This window comes from Macrotis lagotis, chromosome X (assembly GCF_037893015.1).
Source record: "Macrotis lagotis isolate mMagLag1 chromosome X, bilby.v1.9.chrom.fasta, whole genome shotgun sequence".
In the NCBI taxonomy this organism is placed as follows: domain Eukaryota; kingdom Metazoa; phylum Chordata; class Mammalia; order Peramelemorphia; family Peramelidae; genus Macrotis; species Macrotis lagotis.
The window spans coordinates 470,867,853-470,892,123 of record NC_133666.1 but is presented as its reverse complement, the minus strand read 5'-3'; the positions used below and the strand labels follow the sequence as shown (position 1 = coordinate 470,892,123).

The window sequence follows — 24,271 nt, the reverse complement described above, 5'->3', positions numbered from 1 at the left end:
CCAGACACTGAGGTACCACTGATAAGCATATGAAATACAAAGGCAAAAAAACACATATCTCAAATTAGTTCCTTCTTTCAAGAAATTCACTGTTCAATTAGAAAGACAACATGAAAGCAATTCGGTAGAAACAAGATATAAAAAAAAAAACTTTGGGGGGTAATTTCAAAGTGAAGAAGGCATTGAGATTAAAGACTTTGAAAAGTTTCTGGAGAATATAGGACTTTAGGTGAACCTTGAAGGGAACCAGGGAAGTCCAGATGAGGGGAGTAAGAGTACCCAGCTATTAGATAATGAATTCGGTTTTAGAAATTTTGTGTTTCACATATCTATGGGTCATCTGGTTTGAAATGTTTAATAGGCAGCTGAAGATACAAGATTAAGAGTTGAGAGGTTTAAATTGAACAAATGCAAATGCAAATTTGAACAAATGCAAAATTGAACTGCAAAGAGCTAGCAATTAAAAACAAGGGAACTGATGAGAACACTAAGAGAAACAGTACACAGAGAAAAGAGACAAGACAGAATATTTCTAGTTCCTGAATTCGGTACTCATATAGAATGATAGTGAATCCCTTCAGATTTTGGTGGTCTTTTTTTTCCTTTCTTTAGAGTTGTAGTACTACTTACCTCCGTGACTGACAGAGAATTTGAAAAATGCTCGTTTATTTGATTTGATATCCTCACCTTCTGTTTATCGGTCTTTACTTAAACCCAGACATTCTACAATTTGGATACAATATTCCAGATGTGATCTGATACTCTGGGTAGTACATAAACTGGATCTTCCCAGGCGTGTGAATATAATGCCTCTTTTAATGAAGCCTAAAATTGCCTCAACTTATTTATTTTTGCTGGCAAATCAATGTTAATTCATAGTTAATAGTCCACTAACATACCTCAGATCCTTCCATTTTTCCTTCTTTTCTTCCTCCCTCCCCCCCTCCCTTCCTATCTTGCTCAGGCTATAAATCTGAGGTTTTTAATAGATTCAATCCGACTTTGACTGTTTGCCCTTACTTAGGCGCCTTGAAGGTCCACTGCTTCTGCAGACTTACAGCATTAAAGCCAAATTTAGTGTGAACAAAGAATTGGTTTACTCTAGCTCAAATCTCACCATACTTGGACTCCTAGATATTTTTCAAAAGCACTATTATCTAGTCATATCTAACTCCCTATATTGTATTTAAGTTAATTTTTGGAACCTGAGTTTTTCAAATATCCCTCTTAAATTTACTCTCAGAAAGAAACAGATTGGTAAATTTATTTGAAGTAAATCTATAATCAGACATAAATGACATTCAGAATCTGTAAGCAATAATGCAGATACATTTTACATAGATAGAAATAACTATATAAATAGAAAAGACTAAAAACACATACCCAAAAGTAACAATGACTATAGAACATGAATGACTTTTTATCGAGAAAATATAAATCGTTGATATTGACATAGAAGATGATTAAATTCCTTAATAATCCAGATAAATAAAACTCAGACCACCCTTACAATATCATTTAATAATACCCACTAGCATGATAACAATATTTTAAAATGATAAAATCTCAATGTTGGCCAGGATGTAGGGAAGCAGACACACCATTTTTTTTTGTTTTTGCAAGGTAATGGGGTCAAGTGACTTGTCCAAGGTCACAAAGCTAGGCAATTATAAAGTGTCTGAAGCCGCATTTGAACTCAGGTCCTCCTGACTACTGGGTCAGTTCTTTATCTACTGTGCCACCTAGCTGCTCCAAAGTGTCAGTGTTTTAAAGGGCAGTGAAATCAAAGTTGCTAAATGGTTAATGCCTTTGGGCATGACTAACCTCTCCCCAATGGTATCATCAAAGGATATGAATGCATAAGAAATGCAAGCTATCAATAGTCACAAATGCTGATTTGAAAAAAAAGTAAATTAAATCATCTCTGAATTTTCTCCACATATCGTCCAGATTAGCATAACTGACAAAAAAAAATAAATGAATAAATAAAATGAATTAAGATGTATTAAATGCTTAATATGTGTAAAACACCGGAGATAAGATAGAAAGGTAAGTCAGTTCCTACTCTCCAGTAGTCCACTTCCTAATGGAAGAGACAACATGTGTGTGTGTGTGTGTGTGTGTAAAGCTTTAACTATAAGGCTGCTGGAAAGGTTCCTGGTCCTAATAGTGAAGTATCAAAGCAGAGAGTAATGCTTTCTTTAGCATCATTTCTATTGCTAAGATCATCTCATCTGATGCTGAATCATTTGAAAATGCCAAAGACTTTGGTGATGAGGCCTTTCTTTTCTGAGTCTTCAGTAGATGTGGCAGTAGCACCTGCAGAACGCTAGGCTACATCTCTTTAGAAATTCCTTCCCAGGATGATGACTGAGAGCACTAGGTTAGAACTTTTGCCATTATCAAGGCCCTTGGGGATTCAGTGTTTTGGAGGCAAGATAGTGTTCAAAATGACAATTATAACTCCCTGTCTTTCCCCCCAGCGTGCCTTGTTGCTTCAGTTAGACTATACATGAGTTGTAATTAGTTGACAGATAATAGGGATGACTGACTCCTCCAATGCAATCATTTCCCTAGATCAGGAGTGGAGAACATCTGTATAAGGCCAGCAAAATCATATGGTTTGGTGCTGCCATTGCTACTGCAGATATAACTTGAAATTCATTAAATCTGAATGTTTGGGAGAGAATTAAATGTTTGATCAACTATGGAAGACTAATTTTTAAATTGATAATTTTATGTGGCCCTTGAATGATGTTATAAATATTCAAATGGTACTTGACAGAAAAAAGGTTCCCTATCCCTGCCCAAAATGATGGTTATGAAGGATAGGCTGGAAATAAGGCTGGGATCTGGGGACCTGTCAACCTGGGGCATCCATGCCTATCTGTCTGCTGGTAAGAGCTGGTTAAGAATTGTTGCCATTGGTGATGGAGAAAGTGGACTCCCTCCATAATGATTCTTCCTCTTAATAATTTCTGTAGGAGCTAGTCTAAGGTGGTCTGATCATAAGTCTGATGGTTTGAGGGATACTTGTTATTTCCAATACTCTGACACTTAGCAATTATGTCCCTAAATCACTTAACTTCTCTCACAATTGGTTTCCTCATCTGTAAAATGGAGAGTAATAATAGCTCCTACTTCTTGAAATTGTTGTGAGGATCAAATAAGATCATGTATGTAAAGTACCTCATACATAAAAATGAAATGTAAATGTTAACTATTTTTATTATTTGGTTCTTTCATTCATCTCTATAAAACTATTTTAAATAACCAAATTTCTGTCATCTCACCAAGGCTTCTTGGTATCCATGCACTTGCTTCTTTCTTTTATAATATGTATAGATTTTTAAACATATTTTATATATTTAAGTAATCAATTAATAATTTATTTCCTTTGTAATCATATTTACTTTATTTTACACATTTAAAAACATTATTCCAAGAAGGAGTCCACAGATTTCTTCAGATTGCCAAAAAGGGAATATTTCGCACACACAAAAAAGATAGCAAGAACTATAGATTTCACTCAGAGGCTTTTTAATGTATTCCATAAGAAAAACATGGAATATTTTGTCAAGTGCTTAAAGTCTTTGTAAATTGTATCTATAACAGAGTAGCTTAGTAACTGTGTCCAAAAAGTAAATGAATATAGCTGTTCTTGGTATAGCTCATTTTTTTATTTTTTATTTTTTTTTGTATAGCTTGTTCTTGATGAAACTATACTAGCTTTTTGGGATCAATGCTTCCTTTTCTAGATGTTCACTAATTATCCCTTCAAAAATACACTCTATAATTTTGCCAGGAATTAAAGCCAAGCTCTTTGGCTTACATTTTGAATGCTCTGCCTTTCCTTTTGTTGAAAATGGGGCAACATTTGCCTTATTCCATTATTTTAAAGATTGCTGACAGTGGCACAGCAATCACATTAGATCCCCTTCCCCCTCAAAATACCCGATTCACCTTGGCCTGGAGATTTGAACTCATCCAGGGCAAATCAATTAGGTATGCTTCATTTTTGTTCTAGAATTTCTAGTTCAAAAACCATTCCCCTTGGTAGAGGAATTTGAAAGAAAGTAAGATTTGAGTTTTAATTCTCTTCATTTTGAATTGTATTTTGTATCCTAATTGTATCTTAAAATGCTCTACAAAATGCAAGCTATTATTTTTGTCTCCCACTTCTAATTTGTCTCCCTACCAAGTTTCCCTATCCAATCCAACCTTTACACAGGTAACAAAAGTTTTCCTAAAGCAGAGAACTTTCCATCTTACTCTTCTATTCTATAAACTCTCAGTGATCCCTGTTCTAGGATAAGATACAGGTTTTTCTGTTGACAAAAAAGTTCATTACAATCTGGTAACACCTTATCTTTCCAGATTTGTTATTCATTTTCCCTCTGTGCACATTCTTTGATCAAGCTATTTTGCTTGCTGATCCTCACTCATGATAGTTTATGATAGAGCGCTGGTCTTGAAGTCAGGAGGATGAGTGTCTGAATTCAACCCCAGACACTTGTCACTTACTAACTAGATGATCTTGGGCAAGTCACTTAAGCTTGACTGCCTCACATCCAGGGCCATCTCCAGTCTTTCTGATTCATATGTGGCCATTGGACCAAGATGGCTCTGGAGGAGAAAATAGGTTTGGTGACTTAGCATAGCACTCCCTCTTTCAAATCCAGTATATATGCTTGTGTTGGCATCACCTCCCTGATGTTATGGTCTTCTTCAAGAACATCATTATTTTTTTTTTTTAGTTTTTTGCAAAGCAAATGGGGTTAAGTGGCTTGCCCAAGGACACACAGCTAGGTAATTATTAAGTGTCTGAGGCCAGATTTGAATTCAGGTACTCCTGACTCCAGAGCCAGTGCTCTATCCACTGCTCCACCTAGCTGCCCCATCATCATTATCTTTTGATTCCATTCCTTGTAATGGCTATATCTTCCTAAGCTCCACCTCCTAGAATGCCTAACTTTTCTTCAGAGCTCAACCTGAACACACCTTGTATCCAAAACCTTTCCTGATATCTCACCATGCTAGTGTTTCTCCCCTCAACCAATTTCCTTGTGTTTATTTTGTGTGTATATGTATATATGATCTCCATATCTCTATCTGTATTTATATCCATATCTATTGTACTGTTGTTCAATCAGTTAGTCACATCTGATTCTTCTTTGTGACCCAATTTGGGATTTTCTTGGCAAAGATACTGAAATGATTTGCTATTTCATTCTCTAGCTTATTTTACAGAGGAGGAAACTGAGGCAAGAAGAGTTAAGTGACTTGCCTAAAGTCACACAGCTAATAAGTTTCCAAGGCCAGATGTGAACTCAGAAAAATGAGTTTTTTGTCTTCAGGTCCAGTCCTCTAGTCATTTCTTCACCTAGCCCACTATTTCCCTAAGAGAATATAAGACCCATCCATGATGGCAGGAACTTTTATTTTTGTCTTTGTATTCCCAGTGTATATAGCACATTGCCTAGAATATACTAGGCAATTAATAAGTTCTTGTTAATAGATTAAAACTCAAATTCACAGTTCAGACTCTGAATCTGTAATTGAATGTATTTATTCTGTTACCTACACTTGTTCACCCTTAAAAAAATATCTAAAGTTCATTGAACTCCATGTGCATTTATAGGAGTCTCTTTATATAATTACCCTCTCTTCTCCTCATTTGCAATTGTTTATCTTGATACTTCAGAATTTCACCTGAAATGAAATTTCTATCTTTCCCTGATAAATTTCACCAGAAAATTATAGTCCATTCAATTCTTATCATTTATCTGAAATTTTTGAAATTTAATATCCAAAATCTAGATTACATGTCAAACCACATATAGTTGTCTGCTCACTTTATCAAACATTATCAAATGGAGTAGTCATATTCTCTCAAGACTACTATCATTTCAATTTCAGTAGCCAGAGTTTTTGTTATTTTCATTTTTGTTGGCAATTTGATTGCAATAATCAAGCTCAGAATAACATTTTTTTTCTTTTCTTTCAACATCCCTTATGAAATGAAATTACACTTAAGGAATACTGAAAAATTAACTGCTCTGCTTTTGGTAGAGAGAGCTCCAGTGGATGTCTAGAAAACTGAGATTTTTATCACTGTTATATGATATATTCATGCCAGGTTTCTGATGTTTCTAGAATAGCTTATCTATTTTATCCTTGTTGGGTGGTCTGTATTATGTTTCCATTACAATATTGTTTTTGTTCCAGTCATTCCAGACCTTTAACTGTGTAGTAGAGTGCAAGACTTTAAATCAGGAAGAACTGGGTTCAAATTTCACCTCAGATACTTACTAACTTACTAACTGTGATCCAGAGCAAGTCACAAATTCTCTGGACCTCAATCAACTGGCTGATTTCATGATTTCCAGAAACTCATCATTCTGCTGGATAAAATCAACTTGGAAAACTCATACCACCTCTGATCATTTCCTACCCCACTAAAGATCAAGGACTATTTTTGCTTTTGACTTTTAATGGTCTCTGTTTAGTACGGAGACCTGTACTCAATCTACCACATAGTAAGATCCCAAGGATGACCCTGCTTTTTACCCACACTCTTTGTACAGACACCTGAAGTTTTATTGCTAATGTCTTCTAGAATTTTGTTTCCTGGGAATTTCTGACCATCTCTATAGTTATTTTGCTTCCTATATTGTATGTATGCATGTATGCATATATATATATATATATATATATATATGTATATATATATGTATATGTATATATGTGAAGCTTCTTCCTTACCCCTTCCTTTTTAGTTAAAGCCCTTTTGATGTGATTTGCAAGGCTCCAGGCAAATAATATTGGGAAAAAAAATAGCCTTGCTAAGTATACTCTAGGCTTGGTGAAGAATGTTTAATGTCTATTATCTTAGACAATGATCCAGAAATCTAACACCTATTATCCGATACTGGGAATATAGAAGGGCATTATTGCTACTCATCTCTGATCCATTATTGGATTATTTCTTATCTGTTGGCTCCTATGAGACAACCTAGCACAATGGACAGAACTCTGGATGGCAAGACCTTGATTTGAAATCTGCCATGGGTACTTGCTAGCTATGTGACACTGGCAAGGCCATTTCACTTCTTCCAAATGCCATTTTTTCATCTGTAAAATGAAAAAATAATTCCTGTAGTATTGTGTGGCATGACATAATGGATAAAGATCTGACCTCTGAGTCAGAAAGACCTGGAATCAAGGTGTGACCCTAGGCTAGTCACTTAAAGTCTCAACATTCCTAATTGTTGAGACATCATATTGAAGAATAGTTGCTGGCCAGTATTGTTAGATGAAATTCCTTCTACCAATGAAATCATAAGTCTGGAACAAAATATCAAAAACAGAAACAACCAACACTTTCTTTTTCTCTCTCTCTCTCTCTCTTTTTTTAAAGTTTTTGCAAGGCAGTGGGGGTTAAGTGGCTTGCCCAAGGCCACACAGCTAGGTAATTATTATGTGTCTGAGGCCAGATTTGAACTCAGGTACTCCTGACTCCAGGGCCAGTGCTCTATCCACTGCACCACCTAGCTGCCTCTAACCAATACTTTCTAAGGAGCTACTATGTGTCAGAAACTGTGATAAACACAGGGAATAGAAATATAAAGAGAAAGAAGACAGCATGCCCTCGAGGAGCTTATATTCTAATGAGGAAAGGGGAGAAGTACACATCAAAGAAAGCTAGAATGGAAAGGGACATATAGGTGGGCCAAGTCAACATGATGGAGAAAATCAGAGCACAACCTGGAAAAGAATGACACATGGCTGATCTGGATACCCTCCCTCATAGAGGTGCTAGGAAAAGCTGCAAAGGGTACTTCTAATATGTGAATTTGAGAGATCAAGAGTGAGACTTCAGGTTGAAGAGCTGCAAAATGGTAGAGAAGGTCTATAGTATAGCCTGGAGACTTATCTTACAGGCTAATTGTGGGGGTCAAATGAGGTTATGAGGAAATTGAGGTCCATTTAGTTTAAATGACTTGTCATCTCTTCACTCCCCCAGTCTTGCCTTTCTCTCTTTTAAGCTACTGCCTTCAAATTGTTGGCAGTGATGATAACACCATCTGTGCCCCTAAAGTCTTTAGTTTCTTGTCACATAAGTATCAGCAGTGTTTTCTGTATTCTTTCTGGAAGGTGTTATTTGGGTCCACATGAGTCACCAGATATTTGAAATGGCCATCAGGTTTGACAAATCTTGGGCAGTGTTCTGGCACATTCTCTGACAACAAACAGCAGACCTCACAATTGTTATTGTCAAATCAACAGTAATCTCAGAATCTCTCAGAACAGAGTAACCAACCACCATTACTCATTTGTTTTTCTTTTGACCTTTCCTGGATTATCTCTCATATGTTAGTACCCATGAATCCACCTCATCAAAAACATCCCTAACCATTCTACAGAAAATAGTAGCTGCTTCCTTTTATAGATCTAGCTTCCTCTTCTTCAGAGACTCAATCATTACTGAACTCCAAATAATCAGTGGTCCATGGTTCCACTGCTCCTTTATAAATCTTTTGTCAGCATCCTGACAAAATTAGCATTCCCTCTCATATTTTTTTTTAAAAAATAAGGGTCCTTTTTCTATTTTAAAAGAAATTTTTATTCTCCCTGGCAACCTGAGTAGTTGAGAGGTTAAGTCAAGCCAACAAACACTTTATAAGAGTTCCTATATGCTAAGAACTATCTGTCCCTGTTCTCAAGAAGCTTACCTAATGGGGAAGACAATATGCAAACTATGTACCAACAAACTACACACAGAATAAACTGAAGATAGTTTTAGAAGGAAGCTCCTAAGATTAAGGAGGTCTTAGGTTTCTGAAAGAAGATTCAACTTTATCTGAGACTTGAAGGAAACCAGGGAATTAGCAGGTGGAGTTGAGAAGAGTGAGAGTTCTAGGCATGGGGGAAAACTGGTGAAAATGCCAAGAGTCAGGAGATGGAGTGTTGTATGCAAGAAATAGCAAAGAGGCAGCATCGTTACTGGATCACAGAGTAATGGCAGGACAATAAGAAGACTAGAAAGGCAGGAAGGGGCCAGATAATGGAGGACTTTAAAAGTTGGAGGGATTTCATATTTGATCCTAAAGGTAATAAGAAATCTTTGGAGTTTATTGATTGGAGGGTGACATGATCAGACCTGCACTTTAAGATCACTTTGAATACTGAGTGAAGGACAGTATGGAGTAGGGGAAAAACTTAAAGAAAGAAAAACAACAGAAAGCTATTGCAGTGGTCCAGGCATGAGGTAACTGAGGCCTGCAAGGTACTTAAAAGAGGGTCAGGGGTATCATGGTCAGACCAGTTCTTAAAGATTATTTGGGTAGCTGACTGGAAGATGGATTAGAGTAGGGGAGGAAATTATAGACAAGAAGATTTGCAATAGCAAAAGGTAAAAATGATAACTTGACAAGTGATTTGCTTTAGGAGTATGTGGTATAAGAGAGAATGAAAAGTTGAAGATGCAAAGAGTAAGTTGCAAGCCTGGGTGACCGGCAAGGGGAAAAGTAAATCAATTCAATTTGGGGTATATTAAGATTGGGTACATTTAATGATTCTTTTAGACAGGGTCCTACACTTTCAAAATAGATAATATTTACTTGGCCATGAGAGAAAGATAAACCTCACACATTGGATATAAATAAATATCAAATTTTTCATACTCTCCACTTTGGGGGGGGGGAGAACAGCTCTTTTTCATTATTGCTAGTAGCTCTTCTGACCAAGTCTTTGAAAAATTGCAACTATTTATGGAGGTCTTCAATTTCAAAGCTGTCACATTTTTCCTTACTTCATTTATTTTCCCTTCTTATTAGCACTATAATAGGCATATCCTACTTGGCAGATAAGTATGACATAGTTGGAGATTAGGCTCAATATGGAGTCAAGAGTACCTTGCTATGATATAGGCTTTGTCATAAACTATCTGATTGACTTTAAACAAGTCATTTAACTTCTCTGGGACTCCATTTCTTCATTTATAAAATAAGGGTTAGAAGAACATTATATTTAGGTTTCCTTTCAACTCTATTATTTATGATCCTGTGATCCTAGAAACATTATTTCCCTTTTTTTTAAACCATTTTTCTTATCCTTCATTTCCTTCCATATTTCTTTCCCTTTACCCTTCAGTGTTTGTGCTCCTCCTCATTCCATATTCTAAACTTTGGTCTTCGTAATTCCAAAAATTGGAAATCTCCTTCATAATGTCTTCTCCTTTGATGGTATAACTTTATTTTATATAATCTCAACTGGGCTCTCTCTTCTAGAAGATATTGCTTATTGATTTCTAAATGATTCATTATAATACTCACCAATATTCTAAACCTTTTTTCCTCCCCTACCCATTCCACTAAAAACAAGTAGCCCCTACAAACCCTAAACCTATATTCTTTTATTTTTTAGGTTTTTTTGCAAGGCAAATGGGGTTAAGTGGCTTGCCCAAGGCCACACAGCTAGATAATTATTAAGTGTCTGAGATCGGATTTGAACCCAGCCAGGTACTCCTGACTGCAGGGCCAGTGCTCTATCCACTGAGCCACCTAGCCACCCCTACTGCGCCACGTAACCGCCCCAACCTATATTCTTGATCCTATTCTACCTTGTCTTTTCAAATTCTCACTAATCCTCATTCTCTTCCAATCAATGACTAAGCACATATCAAACTATATCATCTCCTTATTCAATAAACTCCAAGTATTCCCTATTTCCTTTAGGCCACATATAAAATATTCTGTTTGAGATAAAATGACTGTAACAGAGATCAAAAGAAATGTAGTAAATTGGAAAACAATTTTTACAACTAGTTATTTCTGACAAAGGACTCATTCCTAAAATATATAGAGAACTGAGTCAAATTTAAAAAAAAATATTCATCAACTGACAAATGGTCAAAGGACATGCAAAGGCAATTTACAGGTGAGGAAATTAAAGTGATCCATAGTCATATGGAAAAATTTCTCTAAATCATTACTTATTAGAGAAATGTAAATTAAAGCATCTCTGAGATACCACCTCATACCTCTCAGACTAGCCAATATGACCAGAAAGGACAATGATTAATACTGGAAGGGGTGTGGGAAATCTGGGACAGTAATACATTGTTGGTGGAGCTGTGAACTCATCCAACCTTTCTGGAGAGCAATATGGAATTAGGCCCAAAGGGCAACAAAAATGTACATACCTTTTGATCCAGCAATACCACTACTGGGTCTATACCCTGAAAAGATGATGGGGAAAAAAGGGTAAAAACATCACTTGTACAAAAATATTCATAGCAGCCCTGTTTGTGGTGGCAAAGAATTGGAAATCAAGTAAATGTCCTTCAATTGGGGAATGGCTGAACAAACTGTGGTATTATGAATGTCATGGAACACTATTGTTCTATTAGAAACCAGGAGGGATGGGAATTCAGGGAAGCCTGGAAGGATGTGCATGCACTGATGCTGAGCAAAATGAGCAGAACCAGAAAAACACTGTATACCCTAACAGCAACATGGGAGTGATGATCAACCTTGATGGACTTGCTCATTCCATCAGTGCAACAACCAGGGACAATTTTAGGGTATCTGAGATGGAAAATACCATCTGTATGCAGAGAAAGAATTGCGGAGTTTGAAAAAAGACCAGGGGTGGCTAGGTGGCACAGTGGATAGAGCACTGGCCCTGCAGTCAGGAGTACCTGGCTGGGTTCAAATCCGATCTCAGACACTTAATAATTATCTAGCTGTGTGGCCTTGGGCAAGCTACTTAACCCCATTGCCTTGCAAAAAAAATTAAAAAAAAAAGACCAAAGACTATTACCTTTAATTAAGGGGGGGGGAATTGTTATCTTACTATGTAATTCTGCTATCTCTTATACTTTATTTTTCTTCTTTAAGGATATGATTTCTCTCTCATCACATTCAACTTAGATCAATGTCTACCATGGAAACATTGCAAAGACGAACAAACTGCCTTCGGAGGTGGGGAGATTGAGAAAAATTGTAAAACTCAAAATAAAAAAAAATATTCTGTTTGACTTTTAAAGTCTTCACAACCTGACCCTTTTCTATCTTTCTAGTGTTCACATTACTCACTACCACACACAATCCAAATATAGTCTCCCTGTTTCTCACACCTGACCCTCCACTGCCAATCTCTGTGCCTTTTCACTGAATGCCCCTCATTCCTAGAATTTGCTTTCTCTTCATCTCCTCTTTCTGACTTCCTTAAAGACTCAGCTAAATTTCCATCTTCCTCAAGAGGCCTTCCCTTTCTCCCCCACACTTCATCCTTAGTGCTTTCTTTATGAGATTAACTGCGATTTCACATATGTAGCTTCTATTTATATTGACAGCTCTGTAAATATCTTCAATATTCATAGTTTCTAAATCTATATTTCCCACTAGCTTGTTTGTTACATAGAACTATGTGTAAGGTGACTGTACATATATAATCTATATCTCCTGGGAAGGGGGAAGGAAGAAAAATTTGGAACTCAAAATTTTATAAAAAAGGATGTTGGGGGATGGGGGGTGGGCAGAGCCAAGATGGCAACAGGAGAGGATGGTCTCTTAGGTGCTCTCACTCAAACTTATAAACTAAGGACTCTAAATTTTTGAGAGACAGAACCCACAGAGGGATCCAGTGAGGCAGTTCTCCAACCCAAGGTAACCTGGAAAAGAGAGTAAAGGCTCTGCTCCACAGGGTTGGAGGGGTACCCCATCAGAGCAAAGGAACTTCAGCCTCCAGGAGGCAGTCCCAGGGCGCTGGGAGCCATGGCTCACAGCAACGCGGGCAGTTTCCTGATCTACACCCCCCGGGAGCACCAAGCACAACTTAGGGGATCAACAGGGGGTACCTCTTCCCAGAGAGAACACGTGTAGCCCAGCCCTCAGGGCACACAGCGAGCAACCAGAAGCAGGCAGAGTGGATAAGCAGGAGCCCCCAGAGCATGAGTGATGAGCCTAGGGAGGGGAGTGGTAAGAGACACCAAGTTCTGTCCTCTATCCCTGGAACAGGACTCTAGGGTTCTGACCACATTCAGATCCTGATCACAATCTAGGCCCCCCATAGAACAGCAGGCCACCTCCACCTCAGCCCCATGGCAGAGGGGTATGCTTATGGTCATTCACAGACCAGGTGGGAAGACAGCTTCACACACTGAGATCCTTGTGGGGCTGTCCCAATAATACTCAAAAGCTCAGGAAGCACCCCAAAACCAGGCACAGGCTGGAGAAATGAGTAAGCAGAGAAAAAAACGAACACCATTGAGAAATACTTTCCCTGTGATCCCAAGAAGGATCAAAACACTCAATCTAAAGATGAGGAAGCACAAGCTCCTGCATCTAAAGATGCCAAGAAAAACAGAAATTGGGCTCAGGCTATGACAGAGCTCAAAAAAGACTTTGAAAATCAAGTGGGGGGGGCAGCTACGTGGCATAGTGGATAAAGCATCGGCCCTGGTGTCAGGAGTACCTAGGTTCAAATCCAGTCTCAGACACTTCATAATTACCTAGCTATGTGGCCTTGGGCAAGCCACTTAACCCCGTTTGCCTTGCAAAAAAGCTAAAAAAAAAATCAAGTGAGGGAGATAGAAGAAAAATTGGGAAAAGAAATGTGAGAGAGATGAGAGAGAAGCAGGAAAAACATGAAAATGAAGTCAGCAGCTTAGTCACGGAGATCCAAAAAAATGCTGAAGAAAATAACATGTTAAAAACCAGCATAGGTCAAATGGATAAAACAGTTCAAAAAGTTATTGAGGAGAAGAAGAATGCTTTAAAAAGCAGGATTGGCCAGATGGAAAGAGATGGAAAGAAAGCTCTCTGAGGAAAACAAATCCTTCAGACAAAGAATGGAACTGAGGGAGGTTGCTGATTTTATGAGAAATCAAGGACACGATACTTCAAAAGCAAAAGAATGAAAAATTATAAGAAAATGTTAAACATCTCATTGAAAAAACAACTGATATGGAAAACAAATTTAGGAAAGATAATTTAAAAATTATTGGAATACCTGAAAGTCATGACCAGGAAAAGAGCCTTGACATCATTTTCAAAGAATTATTACAGGAAAATTGCCTTGATATCCTAGAAGCAGAGGGCAAAATAGAAATAGAGAGAATCCACCAATCTCCCCGAGAAAGAGATCCAAAAAAAAAAACAACCCCCAGGAATATTATAGACAAGTTCCAGAACTCCCAAGTCAAAGAGAAAATATTACAAGCAGCCAAAGGGACACAATTCAATTATCGTGGAGCTGCAGTCAGGATCACAAAGGACTTAGCAGCAACTACATTAAAAGCTCGTAGAGCTTGGAATATAATATTCCGGCTAAAGAGCTTATAATGCAACTGAGAATCAACTACCCAGCAAAACTGAACATCCTCTTCCAGGGAAAAAGATGGACTTTCAATGAACCAGGGGAATTTCAAAGGTTCCTGTTGGAATGGCCAGAGCTGAACAAAAGGTTTGATCTTCAAATACAGGACTCAGGTGAAGCACAGAGAGTGGAGGAGAAGGGGAAAATATGAGGGACTTAATGATGATGAACTACATGTATTCCTGTATAGAAAAATAATACTGAGAATACTCATATGAACCTTCTCATTTGATAGAGCAGGTAGAAGGAGCTTTTATAGATGAAGCACAGGAGAAAGCTGAATTTGAAGATACAGTGTGGTATAAAAATGGAGTCAATAGATAAAAGGGAAATATAATGGGAGAAGGAAAAAGGAGAGGAGGAATAGGCTAAGATATTTCATATAAGATTTTTCCTTATTACAATGAGATATTGCAATGATATGGAAGGGGGGAAGTCAAGGGGAAATGAGGGAATCTTTGCTCTCATCAGAGGTGGCTAGGAGAGGAAACAGCATATATATTCAATTGGGTATAGGCATCTAGAGTAAGGAGAGAAGGGGGGACAGGGGGAACGGGGGGGGGGGGGATGTGAGTGATGGAGGAGAGGAAGGACCATGGGGGGAGAGTGGTCAGATATAACACATTTTCTTTTTTACTTCTTGCAAGGGGCTGGGAGTGGATGGCCTGTCTGGGACCATAGGGCTGGGAGGATGCTGGGCCTAAGGGGTGGTATGTGGCTCAGGATCTGTCTGCTGTGCCACTCAGCTACCCTACAGTAGAGACAAGAGTGAAAGGAGAGAGAAAATATAGTACATGGTAGTGGAGAAGTACAAATGGAAGGAGTTGTGATCAGCAATAGCAATGGTGGAAAAATATGGAAGTAACTTTTGTGATGGACTTAACATAAAGAATGTGATCCACCCATGACAGAGCTGGTGGTGTTGGAACACAGACTGAAGCACATTTTTTATTATTATTATTTTTTTGGGGGGTGTTGCAGGGCAAATGGGGCTGGGTGGACTGCCTGGGGCTGCATAGCTGGGTGATTGTTGGTTGTCTGAGGACGGATTTGGACCTGAGTGCTCCTGGCTCAAGCGCTAGTACTCTGTCTGCCACCTGGCCACCCCTATTATCCTTATTATTATTACTATTTTATTTTATTTTGGGTCTTTTTTTTTGGTTTTTGCAGGGGAATGGGGTTGGGGTGGCTTGCACCAGGTCACACAGCTGGGTGACTGTTGGGTGTCTGGGGCCGGATTTGGACTCAGGTGCTCCTGGCTCCAAGGCCGGTGCTCCGTCCACTGCGCCACCTGGTCATACCTACAATTATTATTATTATTTTTTTATTTTAATTTTTTTCTCTCCCCTTTACTTTACCACTCATGCAGGTCTATATTTTTGGGGGGGAGGGAGTATTATGTTTACTCTTAAACAAGAATAATTTAGTAATGTATAAAAAAATTATTTGTATAAAATGAGAATAAATAAATAAATGGGGAAAAAATAAAAGAAGAAGCTTATTGCAGTGGATACATTGCCCTCATGAGAAAGCCACTAGGGTAGAGGTATAGAAGTAGTCTGAGTCATCATGGGCTAATCTGGGTCTAAAGAGAAGATAGGGACATCATTATTTACTTTTCTTCTCTGGATTTGCCTTTGTAAACTACAGGGTTATGAAAGAGAGTTTTCTTCTTCATTTGTGCATTGGGAGAAATATTGATTTCCAAAGGAAAAAAAGAAAACAATGGATGTTGAAAGCTATCTTAACATGTACTTGAAAAATTTAAAACACTATTAAGGAGGGCGGCTAGGTGGATAAAGCACTGGCCTTAAGAGTCAGGAGTACCTGGGTTCAAATCCGATCTCAGACACTTAATAATTACCTAGCTGTGTGGCCTCGGGCAAGCCACTTAACCCCATTTGCCTTGCAAAAACCTAAAAAATAAATAAATAAAATAGAAGGGACCCCAAGAAGACAAGTAGTATATATAATCCATCCATACCTGAATAAAAATTTCTTCTATAAAGTATCTGAAAAGTAGATTGGTAATCCAGACTTTGCTCAATAACTTAAAGTTAGAGGAAATCCATTACTTCTCAAAGGAACTCATTCTACTTATGGATAGCTTTTTCTGAAAATCTTTCATTATAGCAAGTTTGAATTTTCAGAATACAGCAGGATTACCATTTTCTTCCTTTTTAATATTATGGGTTTATTTTTTTATATTAAAAAATGAAAAAATGAAACAAGGCTACATGACTAATGATTGAGAAATAGTTGGATAGTTTCTTGGTCTCAGTGAGGGCTCAGTTGTCATTAGGCAACATAAATTTGGTGGGGTTTTTTGACCATAAAATATCTGTTGGGTTTTTTTCCTAAATTAAAGGGAATAGTCCTTGAACTTTGTTCAAACTCCATGGCTCTTTATCTGGATACAGATGGCACTCTCCTTTGCAGACAGCCCACTGATGGAATGAGCAAGTCCTTCAAGGTTGAACATCACCCCCAAGGCAACATAAATTTGTAGTGGATGGATTAGTATGCTTCTAGTGATTCCTACAGGTTCATTCAGCATTTATGCTGAATAAACAGGATGGAAAAAGACACATAAAGGAATTAATCTGAGGCTGGAGATGGCAAGGAGTGATAGGCAGTAGAACAGGGGTACAATGGATTACAATATAGAGGACAGTATAGAGTTGAACTCTTCCCTCAGACCTGAAAAAAGAAATAGTTTTAATGCAAGGATGATAACCTGGGAAAGAACAAAAGTATAGACAGAAAGGATGTCAATAACCCCTCTAAAATCATAATTCCTCAATCTTCTCAGTTCCAAAAAATCATACTTCTTCATTTAACTTCAACCACTTAACATGGTCAAACCTTAAATGTCAACATCTCTCAAAACCACTCTGTCTCAAAGTTCCAGAATTTGGTGATCCCACTTTATTCATGCCCACACAATTCTTTTTAACTTTTGTTACTCTTTGATTCACCCTGAATCTATTCTTTACCCTTACTGTGATTCTCAAGTCCTTTCTCTTCTAGCTTAGATATCCCATGCTTATTTAGGTTTATACTTAAGTGTATCTATTTGTTGTTTGCCATATTAATATGTGTTCTCCTTTTTCCATCAGTTCCACTAATCCTACTATTCCAATTCACTTGTTTCTGGATGACCACCACAATTTTGTTTTTCCTCTCTTTTTTCTGCAAGGCCAGAGCAACACTGGAGAAAATGGTAATATTCAGCTGATTTCACTCACTACCAATTTGTTATACACAATCCCAGCTGGGCCTTCACAGCTGCTCAACAATCAAACTTTATCATTAATCCATGAGCCACAGTAACATTTTAAACCTTTTCTTCTTTCTTCTCTTCATCAACTATAGCTATAACCCCACAAATATGGCATATAATCCAGCTTCCTCCTTTGCTAAGAAGACAGAAGCCATTCCACTTAACTTTCCTGCCCTGGCCCTAGTACATGATACTTCCTCACTCATCTTCAATAAATACCATGTTCTTAATTCTGAGTGAGATGAGCTGAACCAGAAAAACATTGTACCCCCTAACAGCAACATGGGGGTGATGATCAACCTTGATGATCTAGCTCATTCCATCAGTGCAACAATTAGGGATAATTTGGGGCTGTCTGCAATGGAGAATGCCATCTGTATTGTATGCAGAGAAAGAACTGTGGAGTTTGAACAAAGACCAAGGTCTATTACCTTTAACTTAGGGGAAGAAACCTGATATCTTATTGTCTGATCTTGCTATCTCTTATACTTTATGTTTCTTCCTTAAGGATATGATTTCTCTCTCATCACATTCAATTTGGATCAATGTATACCATGGAAACAATGCAAAGACTGGCAAATTGCCTTCTGTGGGAGGTGGGGGGAGGGAAGTAAGATTAGGGGAAAAACTGTAAAACTCAAAATAAATAAATACCATGTTCCCCTGGTTTTCCTCCTACCTCTCTAGTTGCCCCCTTTTTTTAGTATTCTTCACTAGATTTTTGTTCCTATCTGACCACTTAATATTAATGTTCCTCATCTCTGATCCTCTTTTCCTTTCTCTACTCTCTCTACCCCTTTCTCCTTTCCACAACTCCTCTCCTCTTTTTCAGCAATCCCATTCCTTTAACTTCAAAATCAAATTCTAAGCAGAGAACTTCCCAATATGTATCTGCAGTCCTACTGTCTGCTGAACCCGACTCATTTCTATGTGATGATTCCACTGGCACTTCTTATTATGCCTAAAACAAAGGATTTACCTTAAGCATTGATATGATCATTTCACTTCACTATTCAGTATTCTCTCTACTGGCTCCCTATTACCTCTAGGATCAAAAATTAATGCCTGGTTGGCTTTCCAAACCCTTCACAACTTGTCTCCTATTTTTCCAGCCTTATTTGGTATCTACTGACTTTGTTTGACCTCCCAATACTCTATTTCCTTTCTCTGTCCCTTTGCACTCAACATCTCTCATGTCTTGGGAAAAAAAATCCCTAAATTTTCTTTCAAAACTTAGCTTAAACCCCACCTTTCCTTCCTAACTGCCTTTTCCATCCCCAAAGCAATTGCTAGTGCAATTTGAACTCTGCTAGGTTTTTCTTTATATACTTATTTGTTGTACTTTTACTCCCATGATGGTATGTAAACTCAGAACAGGGACTATTTTATATGTGTGTGTGTGTGTGTGTGTGTGTGTGTGTATTCTTTGAATTGCCAAATTTCCATCTCTGTATCCTCAGCACCTTACATGGTGTCTTGCATTTAGTAGTGCTTCATACATGTGTTAAATTCTTAAGTGGAAATAGAAATAAAGGAGAGGAGAAGAATTTAACTCATTAGTTGCTTGTTGGCATAAGATGAGGGAGAAACATTAAAGTCTATAATGAATGAGAAACTTTAGTGCTCTTTTCCAGGGACTGGAATAGTAGAAGCATTAATGCTATAAAGTACCATGAAAATAATTTAGTTAAATCCATTCATTTTATTGCTGAGAAAACTGGAACCCAGCAGAAATTAGGACCAAAGGATATTATTCAGTATCTTTTGGTGGCAGAAAGTGGAGTTATCACCCATATTCTATCTATATGATCCTTTTCCTACTATATTGTAATGTTTCTCAGCTATATTCTGAAAACCAAAAGTGCTCATGGGAACATGGTAGCCATGAAAATTACTCTGGCTGAAGAAGACCCAATTTGTTAAAAATTCATTATTTTTAACACCCTAAATGGACTAAATATCTAGACTAAAAGGTTTCTAAATTAGCTTTATGATTGTCTGGTAAGGTTATTAAAAAGATAGTTCTTCCATGAGGGTCACACTGAACTTGAATGGATTGTTTTCTACAGCCATGGTCAGTTGCCCTCCATCCTCTCTGCCAGGCAGGATGTATCAGCATAATGCTCAAGAGAGAGCTCCCAGAAACCAGGGAGTCCATGACTGGACTCCTAATTGCAGAATCTTTGCTCCATCTCTTCCCCCCCCCCCCCACCTTTTACAGCTTTTCTTGTGTGTTAGCAAAAAAAAAAAAATTGCCTTCTCTTTCTTTCAATCATTTAGACATTTCCTCTTTGTGTCATCCTCTCAACCTAACCTAGAAGAGTCCAAATAACAGCTTCTGAATCTCTGGGGAAGGTTTTTCCTAAAGTATCTTAGAAATCAAAGATTTATATAGGTCTTTAAAAATACAATGGTGATACACCTTATAAAGGAGGGTTTGAGGAAGAATCTGATAAGAAAGGGAGAAGGGTTTCATTCCTGGAGGAAGGTATGCTTTACAGGAAAATCTGCCAACTGTTTTTCTTTTCCCTGTCCTCCCAAGGTTTTGAAGGGTCTTTAGCTTTCAAGATTAAGAAAAACACAATGATAAATAGGCAAGAACATTTGCCCCACAGTTATAACAACAATCGCTATGTACAGGTTTGGGATCTTTTCCCACAGAAGAGAAGAAAACAGAAATCAAACCACAAGGATAATATTTTCACAATATGAATGATAATAATGAAATGAGGATCATATAATATACCAACTCCCCTCTTCATTCCAGAACTTTTCAAGCTCAGAATTATGCCAATATCCCATTCCAAAATCTTGTTACAGTTCCTTCAGAATTTGGGCTTGAAAAAAATGGTTTTTAATTATAATTGACCTAATCCCACTTAATAAAAATTCAATAACTGCCTTAAGCAAGTGGTAAATAGGGCAAATTTGAGTGACTTCTCAGGAAATAGCTCCCCCCCCAAAAAAAAAACAAAGCAAAAATGCCCTGAAAAGAGAAAATGGTATTTCATTTATTTAATCCATTAAGTTTTCATTAATCCTGCTGTTTGATCACTAGGTTTAATTCAATAAATATTTAAAGAGCACCTCCTATAGTTTTTTTTTAAGGTTTTTGCAAGGCAAACGGGTTTAAGTGGCTTGCCCAAGGCCACACAGCTAGGTAATTATTAAGTGTCTGAGACCGGATTTGAACCCAGGTAACTCCTGACTCCAGGGCCGGTGCTTTATCCACTTCGACACCTAGTCGCCCCTCCTATAGTTCTAACACTGTACCCAAGGACTGGTAATTTTAAATTCTGACTCTGAAATACTCTTTTAAAAAATTCCAGCTCGGGGAGTCAGGAGTACCTGGGTTCAAATCCGGTCTCAGACACTTAATAATTACCTAGCTGTGTGGCCTTGGGCAAGCCACTTAACCCTGTTTGCCTTGCAAAAACCTAAAAACAAAAAAAAAAGTTCCAGCTGTAATACTTATTCTGAGACTTGGGCACATCCCTTGACTCTCAGCTTCTCTGTGTATAAGATGAAGGCAGTGAACTAATCCTAAGATCATTTCTTAATGGCAAATTGCTGATGACTGTTTTGAGTTGTTAAACTGTTTGAGTAGTATTTCTTATCAATGTTCTTGGTGCATGAATTAGCATTCACTTGTCTTGTTTTGGAATCCTTGCTTTTTGGTCTCTTCTCTTGGACCTTACAGCCCAAAGCATGATTTTTTTTTCTTTTTGGAGGCAATCTGGGTTAAGTGATTTGCCCAGGGTCAAACTGCTAGTGTCTGGGGTCAGAATTTGAACTCTGGTTCTCTTGGCTCTAGGGCACATGCTCTATCCACTACCCCACCTAGCTGTCCCATCAAGTATGATAAATAAATTCAATCCTGGCTTTTCAAAAAGAGGACACTTTAACCTATAGTTGTCGGATCTGATGTTTGTTTTTCAATCTTGAATGGGAGGGGCAGCTAGGTGATACAGTGGATAGAGGACTGTCTCTGAAGTCAGGAGGACCTGACATTTAATAATTACCTAGCTGTGTGACCTTGGGCAAGTCACTTAACCCCATTGCCTTGCAACAACAAAAACCATGAATGGGGGGGTGATGCTGTGACAAGCAAGTGAATTGTATTGGAGTCCCTTGAGTCCAATGAGCCAAATCACAATCTACTTCCTCCTCTTCCTCTGGAATCATCTGGTTCCAGTGACCAGATATGAATCAAGCACATGGAGATGGCATCAAGGTTAGGTAACTTGCCCAAGATTACACTGCAAGTAAATATTAAGTGTCTGAGACCAAATTTGAACTCATGTCCTCCTGACTCCAGGGCTGGTGCTCTATTGCACTATATACCACCCAGCTTCCCCATGAAAGCTGGGTGGTACTGTGGCTAGATCTCTGGGCCTGAAAACAGAAAGACCTGAGTTCAAATGTGATCTCTTACACCTACTAGATATGTGAACTTAGGCAAGTCACTTAACTTTGCCCATAGTTAGCTAGAACTGTCAAAGGTCAAGGCCTGTGTCTCTTATAACCTCAGCTTTTTTTTTTAGATTTTTTTTTTCAAGGCAATGGAGTTAGGTGATTTGCCCAAGACACCCAGCTAAGTAGTTATTAAGCATCTGGGGTCAAATCTGAACTCAGGTCCTCCTGCCCCCAAAGTCAGTGCTCCATCCACTGTGCCATCTAGCTGCCCCAAGGCCTGTGTCTCTTAAACCTTCATCCGGTACTTCAATAGAGCACCATGGGTGCACCAGAGTAATGATATACACGAAGAGGACAAAAGAGAAGTGCAGTCCTCGCTAAGTGAAGAGAAAGCAAAGGTTTGTACAGGAAACAAAAACAAAGGGCTTCTTTGACTATATCTCACCCTAAGCTGAGAAACTAGGCAGGAACTCGGCAGAGAGATAGTTTATCTGACAGCACCACCAAATCCAAAAGATTACCAGGCCCGAAGAACACAAACACTGTCACCTCTAGGCTCGGACCCAGGAGCTGGGGGGTGAGAGGGGCGAGATGGGGGGAGGAGCGAGAGCCTGAGATAGGAAGTAAGGCCATATGGCTCCAGCCTCCCCGAAACACCTTCCCACGAGCTAAGTGTTAGCCTCTCAAACCACGCATCGGCTCCTGCCTAACCCAGCCCGCCGCGCTAGGCGACGGATGCCCGGGGCTTAGGTTGGGGTTTGTTTGGTCTTAAGAATCTTTAAAAGTCCCAAGGAACTGGGGGGCTCTGCTCTGAAGCCGCCCGCCTCCGGTTCCTCGGAAGGAGGATTTAGGAGAAGAGCGTGGCGGGGCGCGGGGAGCCAGGTGTCCCGCGGGTGCGGGACCTCCCCAGTCCGCTCCTCCCGCCCTCGCCCCCTCCCCGTCTCCGGGCGCTCGGGGAGGCGCCCCTCCACCGGGGGGAGGGGAGGGGAGGAGGGGGAGCCTGGGTCCCCCCGGAGCCCGGGGGCGGCCGCACGCGGAGGAGAGCCTGGGGGCCGCGCAGGCTGCTGACCTGTCCGGCCCGGAGCGCCAGCTGCGCCGCCAGCTCGGCACACTCCTTCCAGGGGTCCGCCGCCGCCGCCGCCGCCGCAGCCTCCTCTTCCTTGCAGGGCTTCATGGGTCCCCGGTCCTCTCCGGCGCCAGGCAGCCCTCCCTCCGGTCTTCTCCTGGCCCAGGGGGCCCCGACTGGCCGGGCAAGGAGCCCGCGGGCCGCGGGGGGCGGGGAGCGGCACGGCTAGCCCGGGTTGCCCCAGGCTTTAAACTTCCCTCCGAGAGCCAGAAACTTCTCCTTTTCCCTCGGGCGGGAGATGGGGGCCGCGGGCGCTGGGGGGAGGATGGAGGCTGCTGAAGGCGCCGGCAGCCTCGGACCTTCTCCCTCCCCGGGGACACGCTGCCCCGGCCCCCCGAGCCCCGCCTCCCGCCGCTCTCTTACCCGAAGGGGAGCCCCTTCCCCCTCCGGGCCGGAGCTGGGTCAGCCTGGTAGCTGGGAGAAGCGGAGGGGGTGGAGTAAAGCGGGGCGGGCGGGGAGCGAGCTTGATAAGGTCCGAGGGTGCGTGAGGGGCGGGGGTTATCCCCAGCCTCCTCCTGTCCTAGGACGAAGCGGGCCTGCCGCGCTCACGTAGGCTCCGTCTCTGAGGAGGGGACTCACACACAGAGCCCTCGGAGGGGGAGGGGGAGGTGGCGGTGGCCGGCCCGGGAGCCGCCGCGCCTGGCTGGGGCGGGGGCAGTGACTTACTTAGGGCCTCCTTGCTGCTCTTACCTGATTCACTGAAGAGCCCTTTTCTGCGTTTTAGCTGCCAAGTACGCTTCTGTGACTGCAGCTGTCCCGGACTAGGGGGTAGGCCAGGGTGGGAGGTGGGCCCAGGTTTCTGCCTGGATTCCTATTCTTTAATCTCCCCACTTGTTGGATCTAGCCGGTGGTGGTGGCTAACTTTGCTTGACCAAAAAAGTAGTAAGAGTTCTAGCAACAAAAAAATAGTGAGAATTTCATCTTAAAGAGAATCCTGATATGTTCATTAATTTTTCTCTTCCATTAAATTCAGTATCTCATCTGTTTTCCTCAATTATTGTTTTTTACTGGAAGTTCTCCATTTGGACAAGACCAACAACCCAGTTTTCCTTTTACTTCTC

The 24,271-nt window shown here is 39.9% G+C and overlaps 1 protein-coding gene across 1 annotated transcript in view; it reads right to left on the bottom strand.

Moving 5' to 3' along the window:
* IMPA2 (inositol monophosphatase 2) overlaps window positions 1-23,545 on the bottom strand; it is an 82,031-nt gene extending 58,486 nt beyond the window's left edge. Inside the window, exon 1 of the mRNA XM_074207237.1 lies at window positions 23,154-23,545. Within this exon, the coding sequence (XP_074063338.1) occupies window positions 23,154-23,258 (105 nt within the window). The 5' untranslated portion in view covers window positions 23,259-23,545. The remainder of the gene's footprint in view (window positions 1-23,153) is intronic.
* Between the last annotated feature and the right edge of the window lie 726 nt (window positions 23,546-24,271).